General features: G+C 35.2%; 1 protein-coding gene across 1 annotated transcript in view; it reads right to left on the bottom strand.

Annotated features, from left to right (window-relative positions):
* Nucleotides 1-9,180: 9,180 nt before the first annotated feature.
* The window catches only part of LOC113236020, a 242,628-nt gene continuing 234,466 nt past the window's right edge, over nt 9,181-17,342 (bottom strand). The window contains exon 2 of the mRNA XM_026471952.1: nt 9,181-10,227. Within this exon, the coding sequence (XP_026327737.1) occupies nt 10,170-10,227 (58 nt within the window). The 3' untranslated portion in view covers nt 9,181-10,169. The remainder of the gene's footprint in view (nt 10,228-17,342) is intronic.

The raw sequence follows: 17,342 nt of genomic DNA, 5'->3' as shown, positions 1-17,342 counted from the left end.
CAAAATTTATCAGATTTTCTGTAGTACTTACAGAGAAATATCTTATGAAAATTACGTAGTCAGGTCATAAATTATGTCATACATTCTCTACAAAACCTAAACCACTTTACTCCATGTTACTATAGTAGTTTATGTGACTGTTACACACTGAAAGGCGTGGGGGTGGGTTTATGAAACGAGCCGACAGGTGAGTTTCATAAAAACATCTCACGAGTGTTTAAAATGCCTAATTATGTACAGTTACATACACTGCTTTATCTACACAATCGAGTATATAACCAGAAATAGAGACGAAATGTCATTTAATTTGTTTGAAAACTATTCTGCCATATCATTACTGTGACGACTGCGCTCTGATTGGCTAGCCCGAGTTCGATACAATTGATGGTGTCGTCAACTGTTTCACTTCAAATCGACCAGTTAACTTGAGCTTTGCTATAATGGACGAAAATTGCAAAATTCCATATTTAATATTTAATTACCGATGAAATGTGATTCCATTTGTTTTGTAATTGGATGTTTTGCTGTTTTTCCCACACCACAGCACGGCATTGTTAGAGATATTATCTTTATTACAATAAATACAGAATATTTTTTGAAATATACGGAGACGTACACACAGGTCAGTAGTTGGCCTGTCTATATTTCAGTGCGAAAGTTGATATTTATAAGAGCTGTATCGCTAATGTGTTACCAGGAATATATGGCCTTTATTTCGTCTCTATTTCTGGTTATATGTATACTTGATGATCTACACACATATTATAAACTTTCTGTGATGTGTTGAGGAACTGCATGTTACGACTGGCGAAGTGGCGGCAAATAAAATCTTTCTTCGCGCATGTCACACAACCGTAGTTTTTTTTAAAATTTATTAAGGCTTTGGCAAAGCCATCAGCCTCAACATGAAGTTTAATTGTTTCTGTAAATATGGCCGCCACAAAGAGGATAGGCAATTTGAGGCGGCGTGCTTGGATTGACTCGGAATTCCTTAGAACGGGCCGATACGGGTATTTTAGTTCGAGATTCGTATAATTTCGCGTTTTAATCTTCGATTAAGGTACAATAGCACTATCCTATTCCACTTTAAACTAGATTTCACAAAATAATTGAAAGTCAAAATAAAAACGACACTTTTCCCTCCAAAATGCCCAGAGCGAATCTCCCGTAGTTTTTATTTTTAATTCATAGACAAACTAGAATCGGCCCCAACTATTATATCGTTCGATATCAAGTAACGTGTGATATAGTCAAAATTGTTTGCTATTAACATTTCATTTCGAATAAAACTATCTCGACTGATATTAGAATCGAGATCCAATCAAATTGTTTTGTTGAAGAGATGTTCGAAATTTGAATGTAATAAGAATAGTTTACCTTTATACTGGTCGTAATTTGCGGTTTTTGAACACATTGCAGAGAGTTTGTTATATGTGTGTAGATAAAATAATTTACTTAGTTAACAGGAGTTCAGTTGAAAACCAAAATTTAGCAGATTCTCTTTGTATTTGAAGAGAAATATCTCCATATAAAAATAATGTGCGTATACGTGATGTGTGAGAAAGTTTGATATTTTATTCTTACGTAATTCGTTTTAGTTTTATTCCGAGTACATTCTATCGTGTAATAAATTAGCATATTATTTAGACAATATTGCTAGGTGTATCGTATATTTTTTATAATACCGTTATTGAATATTAAGTACCTAAATTATTTGATCTAGGAAAACAGTTTCTTCTTCGGTGACCCGCCTTAATCGAAATAAATAAGTCGTTTCTGTTAATAAAATTAGATATAATGTTTCCTGTTTTGATAGTTATTATTAAGTTATGCTCTATCGCAGTTCCTAGCTGTCAAAATCACCATCCTATGTTAGTACGAGTTACAGGTTTTCATATCACAGTATGAGTTTTTACATGGTTTTTACCTAAAAATATTAAAAGCTTTATAGCTTTTATGAATAGATTGGTATTGTTGGTAATCTATTCATTATTGTTATTGGGTGACATTTTCTAGCTTTAGTAAGGAAGTAGTTTAGAAAGAGGTTGCATACAGATTCTCAATACAAATAGAAAAGTTAGAAAGCAAACTTTTTAGAAAAATTTCACTTGTTCGGTTGCGGTTAAAAGTTGAAAACCAATCAGGGCCTACGTTTGGAACCAAAGTATGCAATTAATCGAGTAAAAGGCTGTTTCTGGATTTAGTTTTGCCGAGAAAGTAATCTAATCGTGTTACAAAATACTGATTCAAACCCTTGGTCGATTTATTTGACATAACAAAGGATATATCGAGCTATTTGACTATAATTCAAGTCATAGAAATTCAGTTTAATTAGTTTTGTATAGCCTAGTTTTCTAACTAGAGTTAGGAACATGTCGCCCTAAAGAAGACGCGCTTTTTGTAATTAGCGCAATCGCCACCTGTGATTTTAAATTTAGTCTCTCAGATATTTTGTACTAAAGAACTCTCTTGCAGGGTATATAAGAGCAATATTTCATTTTGCTTAATTAAAAGATGCCAAATACAACTGTTGCTTTACATACTGTTTTATATACGCCATCTGTGAGCAAAGATAATAATTAACACTCAACGCCATCTGTGACCGAACGTTGGAATTACTAAAAATTTTCGTTACTTATAGATGGCGCTGTAAGATGCAACTTGCATTCTGTCATTGATTTTTATCTCTCACCTGATGGATGCCGTCAGTTTGTAGGTACCCTTACACATTGTAACGCGAGTGAAAGGTATAGAGATCCAAGGGCTTGCATTCTCAAGAACTTTCCCTTTGTAATACAAGACACGTAAAGGTGATATTTTTGCTGGAAGGCCACTAAGTCAATTGATTAAATTAATCTCAAAGTTCACTTGGGTCTCTTCTTGAGAAGATGTGGTAGTCCGATATATTAATGTCAAGCGAATGTCAATACAGTTTAAAACACGGAGTCACACTCACTTCAACTTCTTTTTTCAGAACCCTTGAGTACCAAACCTACCCTCCCTTAAGTCTTAACTTAGTCTATCTCATTAATATTATAAATAAGAAAGTATGATGGATATTTATTATTGAAATACGCCGAAATGGCGTAACGGATTGGGATGAGGTTTGGTAGTTAGTTTATAATCTAGGTTAGCACATGGATACTTTTTAAAGAAGTCGCGGGCAAAAGCCTGTTAGTTATCTCTCCAAGTTGCAGAGTGTGATTTGTCATGGGGTCATTGTTTGTCTTACGGTATCAATGAACAATGTCAATTCAAATAGGCAACTTCGTTAGCATATGTACACGCTGACACAGAATTATTGAATGTGTGTTTAGGATCTCGTAAAGATCATGGTATGGCCCGCAGTCTGGTACTTGTGCATTTTGGCAAAATATCCAAGATCCATCGTACAATAAACAAAAATGTTTATATTTATACGAATTTCATTACTTGTAAAAAGCTATTTCAATTTCCAACAAGTGTACAACCGTCGCACTGTATAAAACAATATTAATAATTTAATAATGATTATATTTCTGTATATTGAGTTTTTTCGCACGTCTTTTATTTCTTCCTGGCGTTTTTACCGTGGCTTTGAGGGAAGGCTGTATAAAAGCTAATAGGTTTCAGGAATTGGGATTAGGGACGAGGTAAAATAAAATCAATAATTACGCACAATTGTATCTATGTATTTAAAATTTAATTTTCATTACTTATATACAAATTACAACATTCACTATTATAATAGGTATTAGTTCGTCCTATATTTACATATTTATGTAATAGTACACTTTAGAAGCGTAATTTTCATTTATTCGAGTAATAAATTACATACAGGAAACTTTTGGAATAGTGAGTAGGTACTTAATAACCAACAATTATCATTTATTCGTAGACGGGGTTAGACCGGGCGTGGACCAAATACATACATAAATATTACTATAAAAGGATATTCATAGTTCCTAAAAGTATATCATACATAATTGAATGTATTGAACGAGAAATACTTGCTTAAATTGCGTAAGTTTTTTGGTCGAATTTGTGAAACGCCGAAACGCCTGACAAAAAATTAGAGCAAATTATAAATATTATAAATTGCTATCGCCTTTCATGCAGGCATTTTTTAATTTTGTAATTTTTCTCAAGGCGAATGAAGAATTAAAAGTTAAAATGCTATGTATATCCTTCTATAGAATAAATAATTAGTCCACGCAGTCAATAATCACGATACCGGAGTAGAAAAAATGGAATTGTACACTAGAAAAGTAGATTGCCGATAAATCTAACATTTATATACTTAAATACATAGCCGGTCACCCCCGTCGCTTAATATGGTACGACTTTTTACTTACTACATAATTACAGTATATAGATTCCCAAGGAAACTAACGAGAACAATTAAAATCATTGAAAACTTAAAAAATAACGAAATAAATATTTTTCTTTTGAAAAAAATCTGATGCCATGTTCTTGTGACTTTTTTAAATTTCGACAAAAGTTTATGATTTTAAATTGAATGATTCACTAAACTGGCCATGTATCTTCCTTAGCACTACACCAAACGTAGGTAACATTTTAAATAAAAAATGTTTTGTATTTCTCAGTTCCTTATCTACTCGACGATTAACGAAGATTGGCGTGTGGTTTCCGTTAGCAGGATGTTACCATTTATCTTTTGCTAAATTACGCTTGTAATGGTTATATTTTCTATGGGGTTACATTTACACTTTGCGTAGATAATCTTAATTAGAACAACGTTAAGAAAAACTAGGCAACCATGCAAGAAGGTTAAATTTGAGACGTTGCTTGCTGGATTAAGAGATTTAACTTTGTTTATGCATAGTCAAATTGTACTCATATTGTAGCATTATAACCACTGAAATTCAGCCGCGTTCTTTCCGCGTATTTTTAACATTTTCCTTGACGCAGATAGACATCTGTAATTAACTGCAGTTTAGACGTAAACTCGAGTCTTTATGTGCTGTTGAAGGTTGACTGAAACGCCGTATTTATTTGTTTTTTTATTCCGTGGCTTGAGGTTAAATTTATTAGGCTTGGATTAAAAACGTTAAATCTGTTTTAGCTCGCGTAATAATTCCCCTATATTACTGTATAGTCACGCGTGGATAGAGTCAATAGGTCCAGCATTATAGACCTAGTTCTTTAAAGTTTAGTTATGAGAGCAAGTGCCATTTTTGAGTGGTATTTGTTCAGTCACGGTCACAAGAACACGACATCAGTTTCAATTTGACCATTGTGTGTTGCGTTTGAAGTTTACAATCTGAATTTTATTTGATTTTATTTTCAATTGTTTTAATTAGACATCGTGAAGTGAAACTTTTTTAATGTTGTCTAAATTTCAGGCTCTAGTGAAAAGGGGCACAAGTAAAAAAGCCAACTGTAGAAGGAAACGCGAAAAACACTTAACGTTTTATATCACATCTGTTTTTCGCATCTCCTTGTAAAGCTGGCTTTTTTGACTTGTACCCCTATTCACTAGAACCACAGAAATACAGTCACTGAAATTACCAGCACGACAAAAATCTTAAAAAATGTATATCGCTTCACATAATGGCCAGCCAGTTGGCTACAATCTAACACAGATCGGTTAAAATGAGATAGACAACAACTACATGTCATGACACTATAATATAAAGGAGTGATAGAGATCCGTTGTCCACTACTTCCCATTTAAACTGGGACACTAATTCTGTAACTACAATGTCAATTGGAACATATACACGTCCCCATTATGATTTCAAGTCAGTCAATACATTGAGTGCCTATGGTATAAGGCCTTATATCTAAAAGGTGTACTTCAAATAAAATGGTCATTATTCCTTTTTAGGAATTAGTTACAAAATCAGAGTCCCTAGCTATAATAGTAACTTCTAGCAAGTGCTAGAAGTATACAATAACATTGGGTAATATAACATGAAGGACTTGCAGGTCGCATTTGAATCTACAACAATTTTTTTTTTAAGTGAGCAATTTAACAATTTTTGTTCCGGCCTTCTACTTGTTATGTTTAATCAAATAAAAATTTCTAATCGTTCCGAAGCATCGATAAGCTGTTGTACAATTACATTAGTTGATTACATTCTTTAAGGCAACAATAACTCCACTTTTGTTCTCAAATATCGTTTCTTTGCATGACCACAAAGCGTCTAGCAACAACGCCAAGACAAAGGTATTTTCTGTTTAATATAAATTAATTCAAATACCATTGCACGTAACGTACATATTTACTTGCACAGTATTTTCGACAGAAATACCTTTCGTTAGCAGTGACATTTATAAAGCAACAACTAGTATTTGTGATCGCAAAAATTAAAATTTCAAATACGACCCGCATACCCATACACAAATTAAATGCATCGGACCGCCATAACTTGTCTAACTACGATATACATACAGTCCGATTGGATTGCACATGTGACTAGCGCCATCTATCGTGCGCCATATAATATCACAACTAAATCAATAAATTATGAACTAACTTCCTTCGACTGTACTCGATGACGTAACATCCCCGGAAATATATTCTTGACCCTTTGTATTTGAAAATTTGAAATTCGAATTATCGAATTCTGGTCTGTACGAGGTCAACAATTTCCCTGACTGTACCTTAATATTAAGGGATATGGTATTTTTTAGAGCATCTAGGGTATTTCTTGGGTACTGTTCGTTTGTATATTAATAATATTTTCATTATAGAGTTGGCCTATGTCATTAAAAGAAAAAAAAGCAATGGATCCTATTGTATAGACTTATAAGCGATTTTCCAAAATCACTATCGACTTACGTGACTATGTTTTTAAGATTTATTTTTTTTGATATTTTAAATTAGAGTTTTCCTTACATCTAGCAGAGATATGTCATTTTAGAAAATCACTTTTAAGCTAATGAAGTTAATGCTTGGATAACTTGAGGTTTTATGCTATTTTTCTTTTAATTACATTTTTTATGGCTCCTTAACACATACGTAGAAAGATTTTATACAATATTTTGAAAAGTAGAGACTCCCTTTGAAGAAGGATATATTTTATACACTGTGTTCTCCAAAAGGTTATAAGCAATTCCTTGTCAGTAGTTACATGTTTAACAATGCGAAGTTGTCTATACTTTTTATAATAAACATACATCGTGTATCTTTTTACAACTTTTACAATTTACATTTGCAACTGTTAAACTGAATAGCAATACACTTATCGTGTTAATATCTAGTTTTAGAAATGCAAAAGTAATCTTGTAACATTCCACACTACGTGCAATGTAGTTTTAAAACGAAATGCAGTGCAGCTGTCTCATTGCGAGTTATTACTACATTTTCAATTAACAAACTGCAAATTACAAGTTTGTCAATTGCGAAATGTAATTAGTGAGATACAATAATAATGATACAAAAATTACTTAATATTACAAAAAAGTAATTTCACTTTTTAACCGACTTCCAAATGGGAGGAGGTTCTCTATTCGACTGTAGTTTTGTGTGTGTGTGTATGTGTTTGTGTGTGTGTGTGTGTGCGTGTTACGCGATTATTCATGATTCTTTTTTTGTTGGAAAGAGGGTACCTCTGTATTGGTCCCATTTAATTTTGAAAAAAATATTCCACCTCTAAGGGCGCATTTATTCGATACGAATTTAGTATGATTTCTAGTGCTTTGAATCATACTCAAGTCCTGACTTGAGCATTGAGTAGAGTTCTGGAATACGACCCTGAAAGTGAATCCAGTTTCGCATATTCCTTTCAATTTAGCTTCAGTTTGTATGTACATATAAGCGAAGTTTGAAGTCGGTTCCTTTTTTTAACAAATACATTTTTTATAAAAGTTACCTGCACAAAATAACGTATCGTCTCTTTCTCCACTAACCGCAGTTCGTTGTTGTTGTCATTGAGTAAGACTTTTAAAGTCGAACATATTCCACTATTCGTCGTACCTTTTTATATATGACGGCTCAGCTATGTACTCAACAGGAAATACGTTGTTTTAATAGTCCAATACTAGATGTACGTTAGTTCAGATATAGACATCAGGCAAGTAGAATAACTCCATAGATGAAAGCGCGGCTTGTATGTGTGCCTTAGTACGCACCGCGTATGTAAGCAATAGGGCTGTCATTCCGGAAATTTCGGCTTTCAAAATTTTGAGTCTCGGTGTTTTTTGGCATTTTCGAAACTCGAGGTTGACGTTTGAGAATATCGAGTATTTTCAAAGTTAAGTCACTTAATTAAATAGTAATAAAAAATCAGACCAACCGTAATTTTTTATTCAGCTTACATGGATATGGCAACACTGTAGAGTGGAGCTCAGTATAATCTGTGAATATTGTAAAACGATATTTCACACATTCGCATAATCTCGCGGTGCACTCGAGTTGCATAGCACCTGACACACGCGCCATTAATTATAGAATTGGAGCGTTCGTTCGGTGTTCATGTCATATTTATACTTATTTTATTGTATTTCATTTCTACTTCATGATCATACTCTCATTAATCCGCGATGCTGGTATAAAAATATAAATATGAAATTACTTAAGGTTAACTAATTAAATATAGCACGAAAATACTGTGATGAAAATCTCGATTTTTTCAAATTAAACATAATTTGAAAAAAATAAGATAGTCATGACAGTATTCTCTAGCTATATTTAATTAATGCGAAACATCGCAACCTGTACAACTGAAACAGTAATGTGACAACCCTACGAGCGACGTATAGACGGAAGTTGAATTACTTGTCTTCATTATACTATGGTTCGGAAAGCGACGATAAGCGTTATTTATTTAAATGTAGCTTTAAGATTATTGTAGGTAGTCATTCATACAAACAAAATTTGTTCTATGCCTTTCGGAAATTCGTGCATTTCTTTCCAAATTCCTAGACAAATCGACAAAACAGGTTTTTTATGTTGAACGTCAAAGAACGATGTTCACTTTACTTATTAATTATTACGTATGGGATTCATAAAGGCATATCCACAAAAATGATAGTATTAATTATTATTTTCGCAATGTCATTATCAATTTTATGCCTGATTTCCTAAAGACATAGAACGTTCCTTTTTAAAGCGGTTTTAATATGTTAACATGCAATGTTAACTTCTTACTTACAAGTTCAGACAACTTCGCACTACATTGGTAACGATATCGTTCCATACAACATTAATGGACGTTACTTAAAACTTAAACGGAAAAGCATTTTATGACATGAGAACATGAAAATAAAAATGGATTTTGAATCAAAGTAAGAATGTACGCTAAAAAAACTGATTGAAATAAACAAGATGTTGTTGTATCCATCTGTGCCTTCAAGGCTTTCTAACCGATTCTATCGTGATAGGCTAAGGGAGTGACCACATTTATCGCCAAATAATTGGCTTGAGCCGATTAGAAAAACTTTTATGTCAAGACGACGTAAAAGCCAGTCTTTTTCGCTCTTATTGTGTGCACATAAAGGTTTTTGTGACCGGCTCAAACCGTAATAAATGTGGTGATTCCCTAAAGTCCATTTTTTCAGTGTAAGTAAATTTTCTGTCGAAATTGTAAGTTCGTCCATTTGTGTTAACGGTGACAATATAGTCCACTGCTGGGACTGGTTTGAGGCGACGCGGGTATAACTTCGGACGGAACGTTTCGATTCCTTTACCGGACCTTAGGGGGCGCAAGAGGAGAGGGTGACAGTGGCACGACACAAAATCTCGAATTCAACTCCTGAGTTGAACCAATGTCTCTTTGGCGATAATCGCGCCATGTCACACAGCTGAAGATGCTTAAATTGTTACGAAGTTACCACAGAGCATGATATGCCAGTAAATGTTTTTTTGTGAAGCTCCCCTGAGCGATGGGCAACCTGTAGGTACTGAGATGCGTTTTACTTGCTACAATATAGTATAGCTCTCGTGTGTAATGGGCTTGATATTGATTGCGTAACCTATATAGTTCATTCTGTAACTTTCCGATTATCGTGATCACTTCACTTTACAAATTCTTGACTTCTGCTTATTGCAATTGTGTATTTGACGTTTTTCTACGTAACGCAATTCGATGTTACGATGGAGAAATGTCAAAAACTGGTTCACTCATGTTAACCTACTGGTCTACCTTCCCTAAGGTCCCCATCACATTCACGGTCCTGTCGCCTCAGTGGTTGTGCGCGGGCGGCCCGCGCGGAGCTCTTGGTCAGTCTCCTGTCGCGGTTACACTCGCCCACGGCCAGGGAGCAGGGTACCCTTTTTGACTGTAAAGAAAGAAAAGGAGATGTTAGGTTTATATAAAAAACAGGTATGTCAATAATGAAGACAATGAGAACTATTAGGGAATTACCTCACTTACCGACACAGAATCGGCTTGAGTCGGTTAGAGAAAGTTTAATGTCTATGCAATAAGAGCAAAAAAGTCATAGTCGACGACAGACGACGAAACACACATTGTTTTTTTCGCTCTTATGTCGTGGACATAATTTTGTGACCGGCTCGAGCAGATTCCACATCGTACGTTGACTACCTTATTCACTATATTCACAAAATATCTTTCCTATCGATTTACAAGAGAAATGTTAGTTAAAATGTAATTACAATTATGTGTTAATTTTTACAACAGCAGTAAGTGGTTTGGATATATCATTAGATAAGATATCATCTATATTGTCTTGTTTAGCACGAATGAACGAACCTACAATTTTTTTGTGAAAAAAATTATTTATTAAGGATTATTTCGATTTAGAATTTCGTTTTCTGTGTTGTGACGTAATTAATTCTTCAATATTGTAGGTTACGTCCATTAGTCTATTAGTTCGTGTGTAATGTACTATTTAAAATTTAACAAGTCAATTTATTTACACTTCCATTACGTTTGAGGAATGTAGAGCTACGAGTGTTACTACGTGTGTCCTGTGGAAACTGAAAAAGCTCCCACCACCTGGTTTCATCATCCCTCAAGAGTACCACCAGATTACGATCTACGGTGACCCGTGTAGAAGTCCTTGAATCGATTACTCGATTGGATCACTCAGGTAGGTCGCTGCAGAGACGGGATGTGTAAATGGGGTTTCAAGGTTGCTAGTCTAACCCAATTTAACTACCGTGCCCGAACGCAGTCCATGCAGCATTTGCTGTTGGGCTCCTTTGCGAGGGAAGATCTCTACGCGATCACAGAGGTCATCCAGGGTAGTACTGCCACCTTACCTATTTTTACTGACAAGCGGTAATGTTGGCATTACTGAAGTAACTACTTAAATTACTAAAAAAAAAAACTGAGAAAAGTGCGATGCGATGGGGCATCGCAAGAATTTGCGAATTGCCTCGCATCGCGCATTCCTGCGATGTTAATCGTCTTTGTGTTTTTTTCCTATACTTTCTACTTAATAACAGCAGCGCCACACTCTTTTTACGATCCATGTCGCTATCTAACTTAAAAAATACGTTCAGTGCGGTTGGCGAGGGTTGAAGGAATGATTACGGGAACCGTGGCAGTGAGATGCCTTGCTGCATAAAATAGCACCGCAGCAATTCGCGTCGCAGTTTTTACCAGGCGCACGACTTATTCGTTCTACCACTTGGTATTATATAAAAACATATATATATAATTTCAACTGAAAAAGAAGTGTTAATAAAACAAAACGCGGTCTGCGTCCGCGTCCGTGATGAGTGACCGGGCTGTCAGGGCTTTGGCGCGCAGTTTCCGTCGAGTCGCCGCCGCGCCGCGGAAGCTCATGATTGAAGACGACTGTCGGGTCGAAACATGTTGAGCAAAGTATTCGACTTAAATATGAGAGTTATATATAACATAATTAATATAAAGACAAAGTGAAATAATCTTTATTTCATAGAGAAGCATTATTACGCTTCAAATCGTCACAATGGTTAAACTCTACCGCTCATTCATAAGGCAAATTCCCCTGAGAAGAATGAGCAAGAAACTCAAGGTGTTGCTCTTTGTAAATACGCGTTTCAATACATTTATCATTATTATTATTATTATTATTTAATTTTAGGAAGACCAACGGCTATCTTACATAACATAAACTTAAATAAAAACGGAGAGCCAATTATAGGTCCTCACCGGTAGACACACATTAAGTTAATTAAAGAGCTATAAATTATAACTATATAACTAATAATTATACTATATAGGTAATGACATAATCGCACATACAACAATTAGCTACTCGCCAAAAAACAAACCACCAATAAGACGCTTCACCGATGCAACACTAGTGTTAAAAAGGTCAATATCAACCTGCTTGGACAATGCATTGAAACTATTACTCGCACGCATGAGATATGCATTCCGCCGAAAGTTTGAAGAGGCCAGAGATACGCACAGAGGTGAATTAAACCTAATGGTCTTTGCAGGGGCTCTAAGAGAAATCTTGGATACAAGTTCCGGGGAGTCAACGGCACCAGAAGCAATTTTTTTCAAAAACACTAGAATCAGATTGACGCCGCATCTCCAGTGGCAAAAGATGATGTTTCTTGCATATATTCAGATACTGATTTGACTCGTATCGCTCCCCAGTTCGAAAACATAAAAACTTAATAAATCTTTATAATATTTAATTTAAACATCTTAGATAGAGACTACATGCAAGAGCTAAACGGGTCACTACCACGGAATTGTACTTAAAACAGCAGTGGGAGAACGATTGCTTCTTATTTGAGAGCTCAACGGTTCGTATCCCTGTGTCGGCAATACTACGACTTAAATTACTAAGTTACGTGTACATTTGTGTACAACTCCGCCCCGCGAAGGGTTTTAATTCGCCTCACCAACGTCCCTTCTGAATGGCCCTCGGAAATATATTTTGACAGTTTCGTCAATGTCGAGAAAATAGCCTGTATATGTTAATATACACACAAAACAACATAATATTACACAACGATATTGAAAATGTTGCGAAAAAAATGTAATTTAACATAAATTATGACTTTTATTATGAATTTTCCTTAGTAGGCTTCCATTCCCCCACGCTTCCCTATACTGTATTGTACATTTGTCCGCAGCACTTTAGAGTAGGTCACACCCCGGACACTCCATACAACGGTCGAAAATTATTTATCTACTACTACATACAGCAAGGCGCTATCCGCACACGCGCAAATGTGTGCATGAAGTGGCAGGGTTACCCATCACTTTCTCGCACTATTACGATACATAATTATATTTTTCATTAATTCACTAACTAGAGTAATATTGAAGATTTATTTCAAAAATATATTAAAAGCACTTAAAATGTTATATTTCGGACATGTGCTTTTAAGTAAGGTAACCAAGGTATTTGAAATTGCTTATCCAAGTTTAGTTAATAATTAGATATATTCACTACCTACGTCATATTTATCGGCAATACGAATAGAAAATTCGCCAAGTCATGGCGTCTCATTATATTGATATAATAAATTTGTATTTTTTATATTACTCTGCAGTAAATAAATGAAGAAAACAATAACGAATGAGTCTCAGACATACGTTTTTTTTTACTTACTTCGTTTCATATTTCTAAAATGGTGATAAACAGCCGTACACAGCACAGTTTACGACCATTATAAATAGGTTACTATTTATGATAATGTTGATTTAAAATGATGTTTTATATTAACGTACAAGTTTCGTAATGAATAAATGAAAACTATATTCAAACATCAAAGCCGTCTTCGCGCGAAAACGGCCCGCCGGCAGCCTTGTTGCCGTTCAGTCAATGTGACCGGCAATGTGCGGGGCTTGGTGCGGTATATAAAACTAGGGAGGGGCGGAGAGTGTCTGTTCTCTTATTCTTTATTCTGTGACTAGATATACCAGCCAAATTTGGAATTCACATTTATATTTATTGGCTTGAAAATACATAAAAAAGTTTATACGTTTTCCGCTAAGCCGTGGTAGCCTAACGGTTTGACCTACTGCCTCTCAAGCAGAGGGTCGTGGGTTCGAATCCGGTCTTGCACCTCTGAGTTTCTCGGAATTTATGTGCGAAATTCAATTTGAAATGGAACGGACCAAGAAAAATATTTGCATGGTCTACATTTATTTCTCTCGTTATTATTTATTCTAGATACAAAGTTAAATTACGTACTATTCTAGTTAACAAGTTACCGGTTACGGCTGGGTGTTAGATATGAATTAAAACGTCATTTTGTTGGTTTTTTCAACCCGGTGACTCATAAGTACGAGTACGGTATACGACGTAGGTCATAAATAACTTGACACACTTTGAACAACAGCTGGTTAAAGCAATTTCCGTGTTCAAATAAACAGATTGCATAAATGAAAACATGAAGCCCATTACCTACCGTATTGAAGTGAACCAATAGCACATCGTTATTTTGAAACGGCTTGAGACGCCAAAATAACGCACGGTTGTAGTTCTCAGCACCGCTTTGGCCAGCTAATGAGCCAAGATTAAAATCTAACGGCTCTGAGTCACTTACTATGGGCCTCAATAAAAAAGTTCAAAGTCACTCAACGAGCTATGGAACGAGCAATTCTCGGCATTTCTCTACGTGATCGAATCTCCGTAGAAGAACAAAAGTCACCGACATGTCTCGAAGGATTAGCAAAGTTGAAATAGCAGTTGGCAGGGCACATAGCTCGTAGTAACGACGGCCGTTGGGGCTGCAAGGCTCTTGGATGGAGACCATGAACCGGAAGGCGTTCAGTGGGATGGCCTTCTACTAGATGGACAGATGACCTGGTAAGGGCGGCGGGTAAGCATTGGATGCACGTAGAGTCCGAACGGCTGGTCTGGAAATCTTTGGGGAAGGTAGTTCAGCAGGGGACGTCTTCCGGCTGATATGATGATGATGACATTACTTTTAATTTTAAAATATTAAAAGTGCACACTTTTTTGCGATTTTATTATATTGCATTGTTTTTTTAATACTAAGTGATGGGGCGAACAAGTCGTGCGCCTGGTGGTAAGCGACACGCCTGTCCATAACATTGCAGTGCCACTCAGTAATTTAAATCACAAAGTTCACTACGTCACTCTGAGACATAACCACACCCTGGACACTCCGTACAACTGTCGAAAGTTATTTACCTACTACTACTACATACAGCAAGGCGCTATCTGCACATGCGTAAATATGTGCGTGAAGTGGCAGGGTTACCCATCACTTTCTCGTACTACTACGTTACATGGTCAGAACGGCAACAGCGAAAATTCTAACGCGAATCTATTATCTTTAATTCTATTAATGGAATCCTAATAATTACACATGCTCATTAGGTATTTATATCGATATAATATTATATTTTTGATTAATTCACTAACTAGAATAATATTGAAGATTTATTTCAAAAATATATTAAAAGCACTTAAAATGTTATATTTTGGACAGGTACTTTTAAATAAGGTAACCAAGGTTTTGAAATTGGGTGTCCAAGTTTATCATTAACTAGTTAATAATTAGGTATACTCACTACGTAATATTTATCGGCAATACAAATTGAAAATTCGAGAACTTTTGTCTATTAGCTCACGAAGTTATGGCGTCTATTAAGTGAGTATGATACTCTGCACTAAATAAATGAAGAAAACAATAACTGAATGAGTTTCAGACATAAGTTTTTGTCATCCTTGATTCATCTTTCGGAAAACGAAAGGAACTCCTCTCTTTATCCCGTTTAGATGATAATAAACATGCGTACACAGAACATTCACGACATTATAAATAGTAACGTACAATGACATTATATATATCAACGTACAAGTTTCGTAATGAATAAATGAAAACATCTCGCCGACAGCCTTGTTGTCGTTCAGTCAATGTGACCGTCAATGTGCGGGGAGTGGTGCGGTATTTGAATCTAGGGAAGGGCGGAGAGTGTCCATTCGTTACTTTGTTGTTCTCTGACATAACGACTCATCCGAAGAACAGAGTCTGATGTGATTATACAGCGAACATATGATAAATACATAATCTCGTTATTCAAAACAAGGCCAATCGATAGGTGTTTTCAGAATTTTTATATCTTATTTCTTTTCGGAAATAAAAAATCGAACAACGGTCGATCCGATACCCACAGCGAAGAACAACGATAGAAATGTACAATGTTCTGAGATTAAACAGTCCTACACATAGGCCTTTGTTCTACGGATGTGTCAATAAGTTGACAAGTCCAATGTGCCTGTTATTTCACCAGCACCCGTCAAAACCGTAACACAGTAAAGCTCACATTACTGCTTGGCGGCAGAAATAGGTAAGGTGGCAGTACTTCCCTGGACGAACTCTTTCACAAGGGCTCTGCTGTTACTAATAACCAAATATCCAGTTATTGTAAAACTGCCTACTTTGTCGTCCACTAATTAAAATGCGGCCAAGTGACAAGTTGTCAAATATCCGTTTTAGACAACTTATAGATAGATCTCAAAAGTCTCTATTTAAAACAGTTAAAATTTAATGTATCCGACATATTAGAACTTACCATAATGACGCAAGCTAAAATATCATGAAATAATTTCAATATTCTAAAACTGGGTTATGGTTCTCTTTTATGATATCTAACAAAAGATTTTGTCACATAAACACGTTTTAGTTTGAGGACGGCAGACTATAGTCAGTGCACAACAATTACAATGTGCCCGAGTGAGATCTTCTCGTTTTATAAAACAATAGACGTACCAAATATCGGATACTTTTTGAACATTCGAAAAAAAACTAATACAATATTTAAAAATTTATATTTATTGCAATCACAGTCATTGTCTATCTAAAGACTTTACATTAGAAAATGAATTAAACTTATATCTACGTTCATTTATTTTTTATATAATTATTTTGTTTTAATTAGAAAAATCAACGATGTTTTCATATGTACCCTAATAATGGATATCTCGTACAGGGTATACTATTCAATATTGGATATCCAGTAGGTATAGGGTACACTCTATTAACCAGAGCATGTATTTAAATAATACTTTTAAATTTGCAAAAGCAGTAGGCAAAAAATAATCTTTTTTAATGATCCCCCATCTAAACAAATAATTAAACGTTTAAATATGAAAGACAGTATACAACCAGTGATGTTGGTACCCCAATATCGGATATCTAGTATTGTGGATACCTAGGTATCCACACTTGTACAACAATCGGTTACGAAAATTTCACTCTGCGCAATTATCCCTAAAATGCGTTAACTTCTGTATTCTGTCTATGCGCCTAGCTGGTATATAACACTGTCACAAAATATAATATCACTTACAGTATTTTGACAGCGTTCTGATCTGAATAAATCGTCGAACGGAAAATATACTTTGAATGTTGACAGCGGACTGAAGGTAAAAATGGCGCAGACAACTAACAAAATATTGGTAACTTACATTGACGAAGTAGTTTTAGTTTTTAAATAAAGATG

This window comes from Hyposmocoma kahamanoa, unplaced genomic scaffold (assembly GCF_003589595.1).
Source record: "Hyposmocoma kahamanoa isolate Upper Pololo Valley unplaced genomic scaffold, ASM358959v1 88, whole genome shotgun sequence".
NCBI lineage: Eukaryota > Metazoa > Arthropoda > Insecta > Lepidoptera > Cosmopterigidae > Hyposmocoma > Hyposmocoma kahamanoa.
Note: the sequence above shows the minus strand (reverse complement) of the source record. Positions and strands in the feature narration are given on the sequence as shown.